Below are 14,757 nucleotides of genomic sequence, written 5' to 3'. Positions count from 1 at the left end.
CCAGCGTGGAAATTAAATAGGGTGCGAATACGTAGCCGATACGTAGCGCGACGGTGAAAAATAAAGCTGCGATTCGGTATTCCGTGGCCGCAGCCAGGGTAAACATGCCATGTATCCTCGATAGCGGGCCCCGTCGTTTTTCAAATTCCGCCGACACCGTTTGCGCCGTGTACCTCTGCCTGTTTCCCGCCATCGGGTTGCCTTAGCATTATTTATCAGAATTAATAATCCACGAGCACCTCGGGCAGAAAGGCCACCAGCTGGAGGCGCCGTCATTGCTGCCCGCCTTAAATCGATCCAGTATTAATACCGGAGAAATCATCCGCGAACGAACACTGCTGGATCGTTGATAATTTACGCGCGGATTGAAACCGATGAAATCTTAAGGGCGAAGCTCGTTTTAATGAACGAGATCTAAGCGGCATGAATATTCCGCGGACAAGAGCCGTCTTGGGTTGCTTCGAAATTAATGCTCCAGCACTGATCCGCCGACGAAAATTGTTAGAACGTTCGAAATGTATCCGGCGAATCGGAGCAGCGGAGTTAAATTCGTGGCTCGTTTTAATCAACGGAGCATCAAATATTTAAGACCGACATCTATTCGATTTCGGTCGGGACTCTTTCTTTCGGTTTGGTATACTTTCAGCGATTGAATTAGCAAACAGAAAAAGCTAGATGTTCTAACGATGATGTTTTAAATCTGTTTTAGACAAAATTACTATGGATTCTGTCAAATCTGTTACTATTTAACGCGGCATTATACATATGAAATCTACTGATTGGAAAATAATCGGTTAAATGAAGTTCCTCTATGAATTATTAACGTTGTAATTATAATAAAAGACTATATAATAATCTAGCGTGCATAAACTTTCCGAAAAATAAATATAAAATCCAGATCGCTCAATGTTATTTACATTTAAAAAACGTGTGGCTTTATGGAAATTTCGCACTTGGTTTTTGGTAAAATACATAAATTTACGTTTTTTATAAATGAACATTATATCCACGAATGTAATCATGTACACACATGGTTTCTTTCATTAATCCTAAAATGCTATCCATGGACTACTATTTAATTGCTATGGAGTGATTATAAGATTTCACGGAAACATCAGGTGTTTTTATGGAAATTTCGTACAATTTATTACTTTCGGCTCCTTAAAAAGAGAAAATGGAAAAGAACTAAATGTCCCTGCAGCGTCCGCATCTTAAGATTATAATATGATACAGACAATTTTTGCAGAAAAATTCGCAATTTACGTGTCATTTGCCAGAGATTTTTGCACACCGTGGGTCCATTAAATTTTATAATCAACCGCTCCATTAGGAAAAGGAATCGGATCGTTTGGAATCGTAGCTTCGAAACGAGCTGCAAGAAAGAATAACGATGCGAGCGATTTCTGATAACGAGGGGAATTTTATCTAATATAATTAATATCTGATTAAAATCAACGGTGGGAAAAAGGAGCGGACCGGGCCAGAAGATTCTATTCAACGAAAGGATAATCTTCATTCGGTCGAACCGCGAAGAATCGAAAGGGCAGGCCGAAGTTCACTAACGGCAGCAATTCAATGAAATTATTACCGCGATAGCTACAATCGTAGCTGGCTACGGGCGCGGCACGATTTTCCGTACTTTTTCGTGCTTTTAACGTACTTGGGGAACGAACAAAGCTCTTTCTACTTCCCGACGTTTCAACAATTAGCAGGCGAGGTCAGGCCGCTCGTTTCGTTCCTCCGACGTAACATTTGGAAGCGTGCCACTACAAAGAACGGCGCAAAAAGGAAACAAATTAAACATAACGAAGTGGTATGATTTCGCGCTTGCAGCCTGCAACCAGAAGTTTCGGATTTTTCGAGGTACCATCGCTGTTCACCGGATAAACTTCTCGATACCTCGTCGCAAACACGTCCTTTTCGGTTACACATTTTTCTTCTCCATTAAATCATTCAATTTGTGGAAACTGTTTCGCTTGTTCTATAATATATGATAGCAACTCATAATAGCAACGATTCGTGCAGCGTCATTAGAAAATATTCGGAATAACTGTTATCGAAACAATGAGTCTAAAGTTGTCATTATAAAACAAATATTGAAGCAGCAGACTAAGTTATGAGATGAGAACACTCAATTTTTATCGATACATTTAGCTTAACTCTCAGTGGGGTTTCTTACGTTTCAGAAAATAGAATTAAAAGATAGCAAACGCGCGTTTAGAACAATTGCTGTACATAATTTGTCACGAATATAATTAGTAAACATACATTTGCCACGTTAAGTTTAAACAAAACTTAAACGAATAACGTTTACAAAACTTTGCTACATTTACTTGCGAACAAATACAAGAAACGTAATTAACTTTTCCAAGTTCAATTTGAACAAATGCACGTCCATAAAATGTCCGGAACCTTCGTTCTGTTAAGAAATAATGAACCGTTCTTCTGTAAGTTCTCCCAGGGTAAACCTTTAATTAATCCGACACGTTCGACAGGTATCCGATAAATCAGAAAACGCTCATTTACTCTTCTCGAAGTTAGATGACAAACACATAGCATGCCCGAATATCAGATGTTAACGTCTTACACCGGAACAATATGAAACCTGTTCGAAAGGTAGTCTCGACACGAGGAAAGTTTCGCAGAGAGATATTGGAGCCTTAAAGCCTCGCCGCGCTACTTGCTTTCGCGTGTTCCGACAACGTTGCGTGGCAAGGTAAAAGATTTCTTGACACAGCAAAGCTCTGCACGAATAATACTTTACGTGACATGTTTCGTATATACGTTCGAGATTTCGCGAAATTGGGTTCGCCCATCTTGAGAAATTAGCCGATACTGAACAAAAAGAAATTAAATGCAACTACATATTTACATACAGTTGCCCACAAAAGTGTCCATACACCTTTTAAAACACAATAACTTTTTTGAAACTGGACCAAATGACTTGAATTTTTTTTAGATTATAGAGGGACTAGTATATATTAGACAATGGCCAAAATATCTTTTTTAAATTTTGCTATTATTTAGAATGACAGAAAAAAAATAAAAAACTCCCGTTGTTTAACTTTTTTATCTGACCTTGTAACGAAAATTAAAAAAAATGCCTCTCGTAGATCTCGATAACTTATATGCGTGCTGAAAATTTGATCGAAATCGGTTAACCGAGAGTCGAGCTACAGGCGTTGAAAGATTTTAAAAACTGTAGACTTCTTACAGTTTTTGATCAAAATCGTAACAAAACTGCGATTTTTGCCATTTTTAATTTAAACTCGTAACAATGTCAACCGATTTCGATAAAATTTTCAAATTTTCGAGAGTTTTCTATTTTTTTTTGTCATTCCAAATAATAGCAAAATTTAAAGAAATATTTTGGTCATTGTCTAGTATACTAGTCCCTCTATATCATCTAAAAAAATTCAAGTCACTTAGTACAGTTTTAAAAAAGTTACTATGTTTTAGAAGGTTTACGAACACATTTGTGGGCCACTGTAGGAATTTTTACGTTCCACAGAAATACAGTTTAACTTTATCGTCGATTCAGTGATGTCACAGTTTCTTCTTTTCGTTGTATGCAACATAGAGCTGTTTTAAACTGAACAATCGTTTATGCGGTTAACACGATTGTAAAAACAAATATAATTCCTTAAAAAAATACAATTTCCTTTGCGTAATCATTTAGTTTTAACGTACAAGTTTCCTTTCCAAATGTGAAACATTGTCAACGACCAAATTGTAAACATGTTATGAACATTTATCACATTATTAGTTAAAATGATTGAAACCCTGTAGAAAGACGACGTTCTTATAGTGATGATGATGTTACATGATATACATGTGTTATTACATGTATAATATGTTACGTAAAACTAGAAAAATCATCGTGAATAGTAAACTTACGTGACATGTTTCAAATGTGTACGAGATTTCGTGAAATTAGGTTCGTTCATTTTTGTGAAAATACAAACAACCTTCGTTTATATCGAATGAAATATAAACCCTCAAAAGTGCAAATTCCTTTACATGATCAGAAATCGTTCAGTTTTTTAACGTGCAAGACTCATTAATTACGAAAGTGTGTTCAGACTTGCCAAATGTCAAGCATTTCAAGCAAGAAAACGGAATTATGAACGTGTTATGAACATTAACACTAACCGTACCAGTCGTTAAAAGTGACTCGTTGCCTCATACAAATTACAGCATTGAATTTGTTTAGATTTTCTCCAATGTTTATATTAATATATGTTGGGATGAATATAAATTTATTGGATGATTTCCGATGGATGTGTTCTTATAATTTCACAAATTGTAGAATAAGGATTGTCGAACCGGTCACTTGACCGGCGATGGTACGATTAACGTTAATAACATTATGAGATAAAATTATTAAAATTTTATGAAAACGATGATGTTTCTATACTTGTGCACAAGAAAATGTGTGTAAATAAAAGATTTGATTATTTCAAAAAGTGTTTCTCAGGCAACATCATGCTTCATAATATTTTGTTTTCTTCTATTGCATTATACCTGTACAATCGTAGGATATAAATAAAGTTAAATAATTAATTACGCAGGGTGTCCCATTTAAGTTGAGATTGTAAATAATCTTGTAGTCACGTGATTTAAGAATAAAAACGAACTGTGCATGTCCATTAGTATTTCGAGTGTGGGTATTTTCAAGATTATTTCATGAACGTTTCTAGGTTATCTTGACTTTTTCCATCATAAATCAATATTTTTTATTTCGGAATAATATTCTACGTACAAAATGCACAACTTTTGTATGAAACATTTTTTTGTATATAATATGATGTTCTTAAATGAAATTAAAAACCTTCCAGAAGAAAGTAACGTGAGAAATCAGAGCTAAATATCTCAAAAAATGAACTTACAAAAAAATGTCTCAAACAAAGGGTGTGAATTTTTTTACGTAGAATGTGATACCGAAATTAAAAGTATAGGTTTATGATAAAAAGATTAAAATGATCTTGAAATGATCTTGAAAACATCCACGCATTAAAAAAAAAACTAGTATAGCCATTTGACTGCCCACACGAAGTACTAAAGTTCATGTGTCAGTTTTTTTTTTTTAACCACGTGTCTACGAGATTTTTTATAACGTCAACTTAAATGGGGCACCCTGTATGAAACCAGCATGTTGCAAGCTAGAAAAATCATCGCGACCGTCAGAGTTGTAAAAGGCCGAGTGTTAAAGGTCAAGACGTGGTAAAATCTTGTCGAAACTTAGGGAAAGCCGAGGTGGCCAGACTCCTTCGTGGTTTCGCGTCCCCAGGAGAAGTTCGCGTCCTCGCAAAGGCTTCGCGAATCCCCGAAAGAGGAAGTGTGAACCCCGCTTCGACCTCGAGTGTTATCTTACGTGACCCGATGCCGGTTCCCGTGCTTCAACATACAAGACCCCGATTTCCCCGGAGTATACAGAAACCAATTTCTAGGCTGTAGCAACCAGGTAGTACGTACCGGCCAGGTGAGTGACTCAGCGCGGCAACTTGCTTAGGGGAACGAGTCGTCCTTCCACGAAAAGACACATCTGTCGCGGAAGCTTGAGCGTTTTCCCGGGTGTACGAATCAGTTGCGCAACTATCCTGCGGATGATATCCGGCGCGTCCGGACCGGGAACGTGAAATCTGAATTAGATCATGTAACGGATGAAGTTTACGAGCACGCAAGTTTCATCCGCCCTGGCTACGATCACCATATTGCAGATCATTTTATTCCGGTGTACACCGCACCGTGTTCATAACTCTGTGCTCTACGTAACGAGAACTCGCTGTTGCCTCTGTCCGTCCTGCCATTCGACAGCGCCAGATGCGCAAATTAAAACAACCTCACCTAACTAACCGTTTCTCATCGCTTGCACAAATTGAGAAAAAATTCACGAGCGGTGGAAAACACGTTTGGCCAAAGTGAAATGTAAAAGTGTGACTACAACTGCGACACATATTTTTCATAGAATTTATTAGATTTTTAGTTTGCAATTATTGGAACAGCAAATGTGTACTTGATGGGGGAGAATGAATTTATTTCTACGTGTATTACGAGTAGACAAAAATGAGTAAAATCTCTTTTTCATACGTCAGTTTATAGGAACTATAATTAAAGATGAGTTTCCTTCGTCAATTTAACTAACGCACGTTTTAAAGAGGAAATAAAAAGCATGTTAGACCTCGTTAGTTAATGCGTTTTCCTACATTTTAAACAGCTGCACATGCGATAAACGCGCAAACAACAAACACACACGTGAGAATGGTTTGCCAATAACTTTTATAGTTTAATGAGCTCAATAAGCATATTTTTACAAATGTATCTTAAAAAATATAAGTTTTCAGGTATGCAATACGCACTTGCACACTTGAATATTCAATTTCACATGTTTTACATCATTTTCATGCTTACATTATCTTCGCATCAACAGTGGTTATTTCTTATTTGTGTTTATGCAGTGGCATAAAAAATGCATAAACGTTGCATACACAGTTCTTAATTCACCAGCAACGGTATCATAATGTAGAATGACGCACTTCAACGTCAGCTACAATAGATCTCATCATATCAAATGACGTGTTGCAACGTTAGCCTCAGGTTAATTTACATCGCTAACCTAGCTCCAGGTTCTATAGAATATTTGAGTTCCTCGGACTTGTCTCCGTAAGCAGTGTACTGCACATTACAAATATCTACACGGATCAGCGATCACAGGATATGCGAAAATGTATACTGCCGCTGTAAACCTGCGTTTGGCTAAAATGTACGCTCAGTTATGGTATTGTTGCGGGTCCGTTAAAATTTTAGGATGCTTGAGACATGAAAGGAAGCGGTATAATTTCCTGCATAGTTATAAACTGAAATGTGTGGACTACCTAAATCTGTACCTGAAATTGTGATGCCGCAATTTTTGTCCATTAAATTTCCTCGAAATTGATTTTTATTCCTAAGGATTTATCAAAGAAAGTTAATCTATCTTTACTGGAACCTTTCCTCCGTGTAAAGCCTCCGGAATTAATTTATCTTTCTTATTAAGCCACTAAATAAAAGTAATCATCCGCAAATTTAAAGAAAACATAGCGTAGCAGTAACCGTTCACGTACTTTGCGGAAAAAATCTGTTCGAAAATTGCAGTATGAAGTAGAACATAGAATCTTTAATATTCCCCTGAACAAATAATAATCGAGACAAGACGTATTTCAATTCGACATCGTTGACAGTATCGTTCGTACTTTTTTCGCCATAGATAACAAGTTTTTGACTAAAACGCCAAATCTCTAAACGTGTGGAATAATAGTTACACAGAACAGAAAAACATTTGCATCCAGAGTATTGCAAGGTAACTTGTATTCTTATTAAAATTATTTCATGATCATTTAAATACGTACACATATGCCTAAGTAATTAAAATACCATCATTCTATCGAAACTAATCATTCATGGAATTTACCGTTGCTATGGTAGAACTGAAAATAACTAAAATAAAACTATGCGCGCGTCTGCTGACGCTAGACTTTGCATTCGTGAGCATCGCTACAGTATGGGACATTTTCAGGTAATTCATTTTGCGGAATAAATTGATGCGAAAAGTTCTCGTACGCGTATGTCCATTAACACTTAACTTTTTGCGAACTGTGCTACCGCTTTAGTTCAAAAGTTCGCAATTAACCTATCTTGACTTCCTGTCTACAAATTTATCGCATGTAAGTAATAATTTATCGTACAAAATTATTGAAACAGCTTTTCTTCTGTGAAACGTTGTTTTTGGAATGTTTTTAATCATGTTGGTAAAATTTAAAAAAAAATGAGGGAAAGGAGATCGAAAGAACAAATATTTTGAACATTTCTGTACTGTTTTTTAGCGAATTCGCTATTGTCCTCGAAAATTCCGTTCCAGGTAAAGGTTTTCGAAATAATTTCCCGCTTGTCAGCGCAGTGTATCTCTATATACATCCGTGAGAAGATAATAGTGGGGCAGTAGGTCGGTTTAGGGTAGTAGGCTAAGAAATCTGCCCTGCCGTTAGGTTGCTGCCTTTTTGCGAACGTTCCCGGTGTCCCTTGCGTGATAAAAAAAAAGCGTGTAAAAGTCGCGAGTAAAAGGAATTAATATCGAATACACCTTATCGCTGAAGAACATTCAATCATATCAAGCGATCTCGATGTAAAAGAGAAAAAACTGCAATCTATTGTTTCATGACTGCTAGCTCCACTATTTGTCCACTAACTTTAATTTTGGCGTGATTGTATGTTCGCCGATAATTAATAAATAAATGCAACTACACGAAATGTTGTGTTACAATTGAAAAATGCGTCTACATATTTCAGGAAAGTTTATTTTTACGTTATTCGTGGATTTGTGGACAAAAGTTCATAAAAATAGCTTACTTTCGAAATTATTATACAAGAATTCTTTCTTGAAAATTAATGGAATCAAGTAAATAAAGTTACATTTTTACATTCTGATTTCTTCTTTTACAATTGCTTTGAAATTATGAAAATGTTTCAATGAGAAATGTTTACATGAGCTTGTTCAGTCAAGCGTGTATTATAATAAAAATCGTAGCGAAGTTTAAATGAATCCAATTTTGCCATTGTTATAGACCAATATACACTTTAACTCCATTTCTAAAGTTCATTGTTAAAGTCCAGTTTTAAATTCTCCTTAACGCCAGGTTTACGAAGCACTAAAAGCAGCTGTTTTATATTGTTTCATAAAACTAACAAGCATATATTTGTTCAGATTTTCAGTCATTTTTATTACGATATACATACACAGATCCAATGAAACTTTATCGAATAAACTCGTCATAAATGTATCTACAACTTCAGCAATCGTAAATTATAAAATTTGTAGCGCCTCGTTAAAGGTGACGCGCTAATAACATCTCGCATCATGCAACCTCGAATAAACCTTTTAGTAAGATCATTGATTCAATGACGCGTGAAGGACCTTTTTCATCGAGTTTATAAAAAGTGTCCCACATACTATAATAGAACAGGCTGTCCATAGAATTACGGGTAATTCGGCGCAGCTTTTCAATCACTCCGGGCGTATTAGGGAGCGATCGTGATAAGGCCCCTTTGAAGATAAAAGAGAAGAAGGCGGATGAAAGATGCCCATCCTGAATGCAGCGCTTTCTCTGTCAATGGCCGATCGAAGTCCGAAAGTTCGAAACCACTTGGTGGAAATGGTCTAGGTGACCCCCGGCATGACATACACGGGAACAAATACTGGCGTTGATAAATAGGCGTACCGGACCATTCGGCGTGATAAAACGAAAAGAAAGTACACTCGATCCGATAACGGTTACAGAAGCGGAGGGCTGTAAAACATTTGAATAAACGAGTGTCGATCGAGTGGATTTGATACATGCATTCACGGATAGACCCGTGAACGCGTCGTTGCTCTGCCCGCTTTTTGCTAGTGTTTCTCTATTCAAGCCTCCGTCTACTCTTTCAACCGTTTCCTCACTTTTTCGCGTGCACGTTTGAAGATTCAATTACCTGCACACAACGCTGATCAACCACCGTGCATCGTCGATTTGATCCGAACGCCAATTTCTCCTTTCAGAAGGACCTTCTTGTCGGAGAAATATAGAAGTTTGTTTAACATAAGCATTTCACGCAGACCGTGGATCCGGTTACCGTGGCGTTCATTTTCGAGCATAATTAACTTTGTATTTATCCCGAACAAGAAATATTAAATTTATTGGTTCAAAAATAAACGAAGTATGCCCGAAAAGAAACCAAAGATACAGTAATTGATCGTCCCATAGTAACCGGCTCCGCTAATCTATCGGTTTTCTTTTAAATATTTTTTAACTTAATTCTTTAAGATCAACGTTGATCATGTTATTAGATACAATACAAGTGTCTAACGATTGAGACTAGCTGCTAAGAAATTAGAATTTAGATAGAATATACAGATTTTAGAAATACGGTAAATTCTCCCCAATTTTCCTTCAGCTTGTAAACAAAAATGGACAGTTTGGGAAGAGGAAATACGATTATTCCAACCTCGCGGCTCATTTTTGTAGTTGCCGATTGCCAACAATTATAAAAACGAGATGCATCTTATCAAGTTGTCTATTTTTGTTTACAAGCTGGAGGAAAATTAAGGAGAATTTACTGTATATAACAATTTTATTTTCTGTCCAAAATATGTAATCTTCTAATTAACGAAGAAAACTCTTCTTTAACACATCAAGAATATCAAATTAGTTTTCTAAATATAGGGTAAATCAGGGAGAGTCCGACCACTTTTTGAAAAAAGTATCGTATTGCTGTGGCTTTTCAGAATTTAATCGTATTAACCAAATTACAGCAATGTCTGAGTAACTTAACGTACATATAAACAATATTTTGCATCAATTTAAAATATACACTTCCATTTTCGACCTCGAAAAATAATAGACTGTAGCTTACAAAAAGTATTACAAATAAAAAAAGTAATTTTTATGTTACTTTTTCTTCAGTTTCCCACTTAAATCACAAAATTCTCATATTTGGAGCATACCTCGTCATAGCAACAATTACACCTCACACATTTAAGCCAGGCGTCAACTTTTGTGGTTTCGAAATACAGTAAATTCTCCCTAATTGACGCTCAGCTTGGAATAAAACGAACGTGCATAGGACAATTTGAGAAGAGGAGATACGACTATTCGAGTGATGCGGCACATTTTTATAGTCGCCAAATGTCAACAATTATAAAAACGAACCGCAATGCTCGATTAATCGTACCTCCTCTTCCCAAATTGTCCATTTTTGTTTCCAAGCTGGGCGTGAATTAGAGAGAATTTACTGTAGTCTTCTTTGCATCTCACGCATTCATTTTGGTTCCATTCTTCAAATGACGTGTCGCTTTCTTGCAAAACTGGATTATCTCTGCTTGAGTCGGATGATTGTTCTAATTGTTATCCACGTTTCTTTACATTCTTTCTCCTTTCAACTGAAACATTCCTATGTTTCTTTATAGTTCCCTTGTTCTCCTTTGTCTCAATGTTCTCTGAACTATTTATAATGTTTACAAGTTGCCTATCGCGTTGCACTTGTTTGTGGAAACACAGGTACTGTCTCGCTAAGCCAATTCTTTGGAAATTAAGCTATTTTCAATTTGAGAAGAAAGCAAATTCGTCTTGAAGAAAACCGGGTAGAAGAAGAATAAAAATTTCGTTTAAGAACGGAATAATAAATGTGGTCGGTCTCTCCCGAATTAGTATAATCGATCTATACCAGAATTACGAGAGAGATCGACAGCATTTTTAATGTAAAGTAGAAATGAATATATGCGTACAATTGTGAGGTTATACAGTAGTTTTATGCATAGTATATCCCTTAAAATTAAAATAGTGCAAAAAACATTCAGATCCGTCTAAAGCTTTATACACAACTTGCAAGTACAGGGTACAGTTTCACGACAATTGCAACACGTGATCAACAATCAGTTTATTAAAAAGGTTTTCCAACTTTTAGCACAACGCCATATGGCGTCGTCGTTTCGAGATACGGTAAATTCTTCCTAATTGTTCTTCAGCTTGTAAACAAAAATGGACAATTTGGGAAGAGGAAATACGATTATTCGAGTCTTGCACCTCGTTTTTATGATTGTTGATAATCGGCAACTATAAGAATGAACCACGAGGCTCGAATAGTCGTATCTCCTCTTCCCAAATTGTCCATTTTTATTTACAAGCTGAAGAAAAATTAGGGAGAATTTACTGTATTTACACTGTCCGAACTCTCCCGGACTTACCTTAATTATTTTAAATTGTGGCATGGCATGTTATTTAGAGAATTTATAGCTTCTGTTTGACGACATTTTTATCATATTTTATAAGAGGATGCGATGTATTTAATACGATAAATACCAATAAATATAGCTGTGCACGCTAGTCACGCTGGTAGCTAATGCGTTAATTTTTACAAAAATTAAACAACAGTGTTGTTTGTTTCGGGCTAAATGATGTTTTCCTTCGACACGTTTCCCTATTGCCAGCAACGAGTGGGGTATTTAAGCCAGTACACCATGGAAATGTAGAACTAAGTAGAAATGAAAAGCAAAGTGGGAAAACAGTATGCAAATGGAGGTCCAGCAAACACCCAATCTAAGGTCCAGCAGTAACCTAATCCGAATGAATAACTTGCAATTCCGTAAAACTGTTCCGGAAACGTCTGTTTACATTCCAGAGCTTTTGCACTTCTCCGTCGAGCGAAATTTTTATAAAAATTGCTGTCAAGATAATCCTATTACTATCTAAAAGAACACGTCACCATGATTTTATCCTGAAACATCTCATCTATTCGAACGGCATCTAGGACTAAACAGGATGTTGAATTCAGGAGTTGGCATAATTTTATAAACTTCTGTGATCGTAGAACTTAAACAGTCGAACAGTCCAAACTCGCCGTTCGTAGATCATCGAAGCGAATGATCAATTTGTCACTAACTCTGCGACGAAGCTTGTAACAGATGAACATAGAACGGACTAATGGTTGAATCATGGCATTGCGAGTGTATCGTCGTGTAACACGGATGATTGTTTGAGCGGGGATTGTTCGTCAGCGATCATTAGACGTTTCAAAGGGGTAGTTGGCGCCGCAAGTCGGCTGCCTTCAGTTTCACGACTTTATGGCGATGATTAAATAGAGAAATTTCGTCTATTATGCGCATGCAGCCCAGCTGGAAGCCGCGGGGCATTTATAGGGTGAGTAACAATACGTTATTTAGGTTGAGCACGGTACAGATCTACTTCGAATTCATCAAAATCAGGAGAAACACGAATTAACACAGATCTGAATTGTCATTGGAGGAGAATTTACATTTGATTCAGTCGCTAATATGGAATTTCAAAACATTATTGATATCATGAAAACGTGATGAAACTTATTTGAATTTCATTAATATCACGGTATCGACACCTCTAATAATATTTATTTACCTATTTAACCCCTTCCCGTACTTTTACTTTCATATAGGACGAGAGATTAGAACTTTTTTTATTTATTATTATTTTTATTTGTTGCCTGCCTACGTTTACTCGCTGCTTAAATATTGATGACAAGAGAACAGAATTTTCTTCCGATTTAAAAGAACGGAATAACATTCATGCTTAATGAGTTATTACATGAGATTTCCGTTATAAGTCAGACTCGTCAAAGTACAACGGATTAAGTGAATTTGTAACCGTGAATTTTCTAGTCATGGTTATTTGGTTATTTTATCGACTGAAAAATGTGTTCATTTAATACGTTGAACGCCCAGCGTAAATCGGTAGAGTTTTTCCCGGCGCCACGAAGGGAAAAAAATTTACAAACTACATATAACGTATTGTCCTGAGTGTCCAGAGTCGCCCCAATTATGTTTACAATGTTTTAACGAATTTTATCGTAACTAATAAAATGTTATAATATTTTAAAAACAAATTTTAATTTAAGTACAATTTGTTAATATAAGTATATTTTATATTTTATTATTTTATTTTATCATTAGTATAAGTATATTTTTAATGTTTGTTTTTGTTTACTTTATACTTTGTTGTTACTCTATATTGTCTATACTCATCATAGTTATGTTACAAATAAGATTACTATAAATTACCTCCAAAACCGTGCTTTAATTGGACGAAAATTGTCCCAGATATGGGTGACGTGGCGTTCAACGTGTTAAAAACGTGTTAAAACACATTTGACTAACAGCCGCTCGTGATTCCAGACGGAGGACATCACGATGAGGCCAGGGCGACCGGGACAGAAGGGTGAAGCAGGAGTACCAGGAAGTCAAGGGCAGAAAGGAATCCCAGGTATTGCTGGCGCCAAAGGAGACAGAGGCGAACCAGGGTCGAAAGGCGCCAAGGGTGATCACGGGAAAGAAGGTTCAAGAGGTACCCAAGGATTCAAGGGCGAACCTGGTGCTCCGGGAGCACCAGGACTTCCTGGAGCTCCAGGCGAAAATGGAAGACCGGCCGAAAAGGGTGACAAAGGTGACACTGGACCGGAAGGCAAAATAGGGTCACCAGGACCTCCTGGACCACCAGGCATGACAACGTTAAACGGTCCTGGGGAAATAAATGTTGGTGATATAGGTAAAGTTGCAAAAGATCTCATTACCGTTGGTTTGTCGATTCTCTTTTTTTTACTGAAAGCATAAAAGTGGCATCAACATGTCGTATTGCTAGTTCTTAGTTGAAAGGAATTGTAGAAATGGTTACTTTTTCTTTATGGAATTGTGAAGATTCTCAATATTCTTGGTATAATGGAAGGATTTCTTTAGCGATTTGGAGAGGTTGCTGTTGATTTCTTAATGTTGATGTTGCAGTTACTTCAGAGAAAATCGGTATATGTTCGATAGTTAAGAAATGTTGGTATGTGTTGCGATAAGATGGACGAGTTTTCATAAAGAGAAATTCGTGTGTCATTCTCGAGGAGCCAATCAAGGTCCTGTCTAATATTATTTGGTTCCTTTCTATTGAAAATACGTCTGCGTTTTTCTTCTTCAGAAATTACAGTACTATTGAAACTTAGACAAATCGGCTTTTCAGTGATAAGCTTCAAAAAAAGCTTTATTCTCTATGAACACTTCAAACACAGTTTGTGAAAACGTTCTCGTTATGAAAGTTATAAACTTTGGTACATCACAAAACTACACTACTTCTAAGTTTCATTAAATGAAACTTGATTGATACTTGTATAGTCTTCTACGACTGTAACAACGTTTGATACTTTGATTCCTGGTCTAACAAAGTTCGACAAAATACT

At 36.5% G+C, this 14,757-nt stretch overlaps 1 protein-coding gene across 6 annotated transcripts in view; it reads left to right on the top strand.

The window, feature by feature from the left end:
- The window catches only part of Mp (collagen XV/XVIII-type protein multiplexin), a 567,976-nt gene that overhangs the window by 537,264 nt on the left and 15,955 nt on the right, over positions 1-14,757 (top strand). For 5 of the 6 annotated variants that reach the window (XM_076523939.1, XM_076523938.1, XM_076523937.1 and 2 more), the window contains 2 exons: positions 12,678-12,707; positions 13,715-14,084. In XM_076523939.1, coding sequence (XP_076380054.1) covers positions 12,678-12,707; positions 13,715-14,084 — 400 coding nt within the window. The remainder of the gene's footprint in view (positions 1-12,677; positions 12,708-13,714; positions 14,085-14,757) is intronic. The other variant, XM_033478557.2, reaches the window with a different exon arrangement.

This window comes from Megalopta genalis, chromosome 7 (assembly GCF_051020955.1).
Source record: "Megalopta genalis isolate 19385.01 chromosome 7, iyMegGena1_principal, whole genome shotgun sequence".
NCBI lineage: Eukaryota > Metazoa > Arthropoda > Insecta > Hymenoptera > Halictidae > Megalopta > Megalopta genalis.
This window is presented reverse-complemented; position numbering and strand designations above follow the sequence as displayed.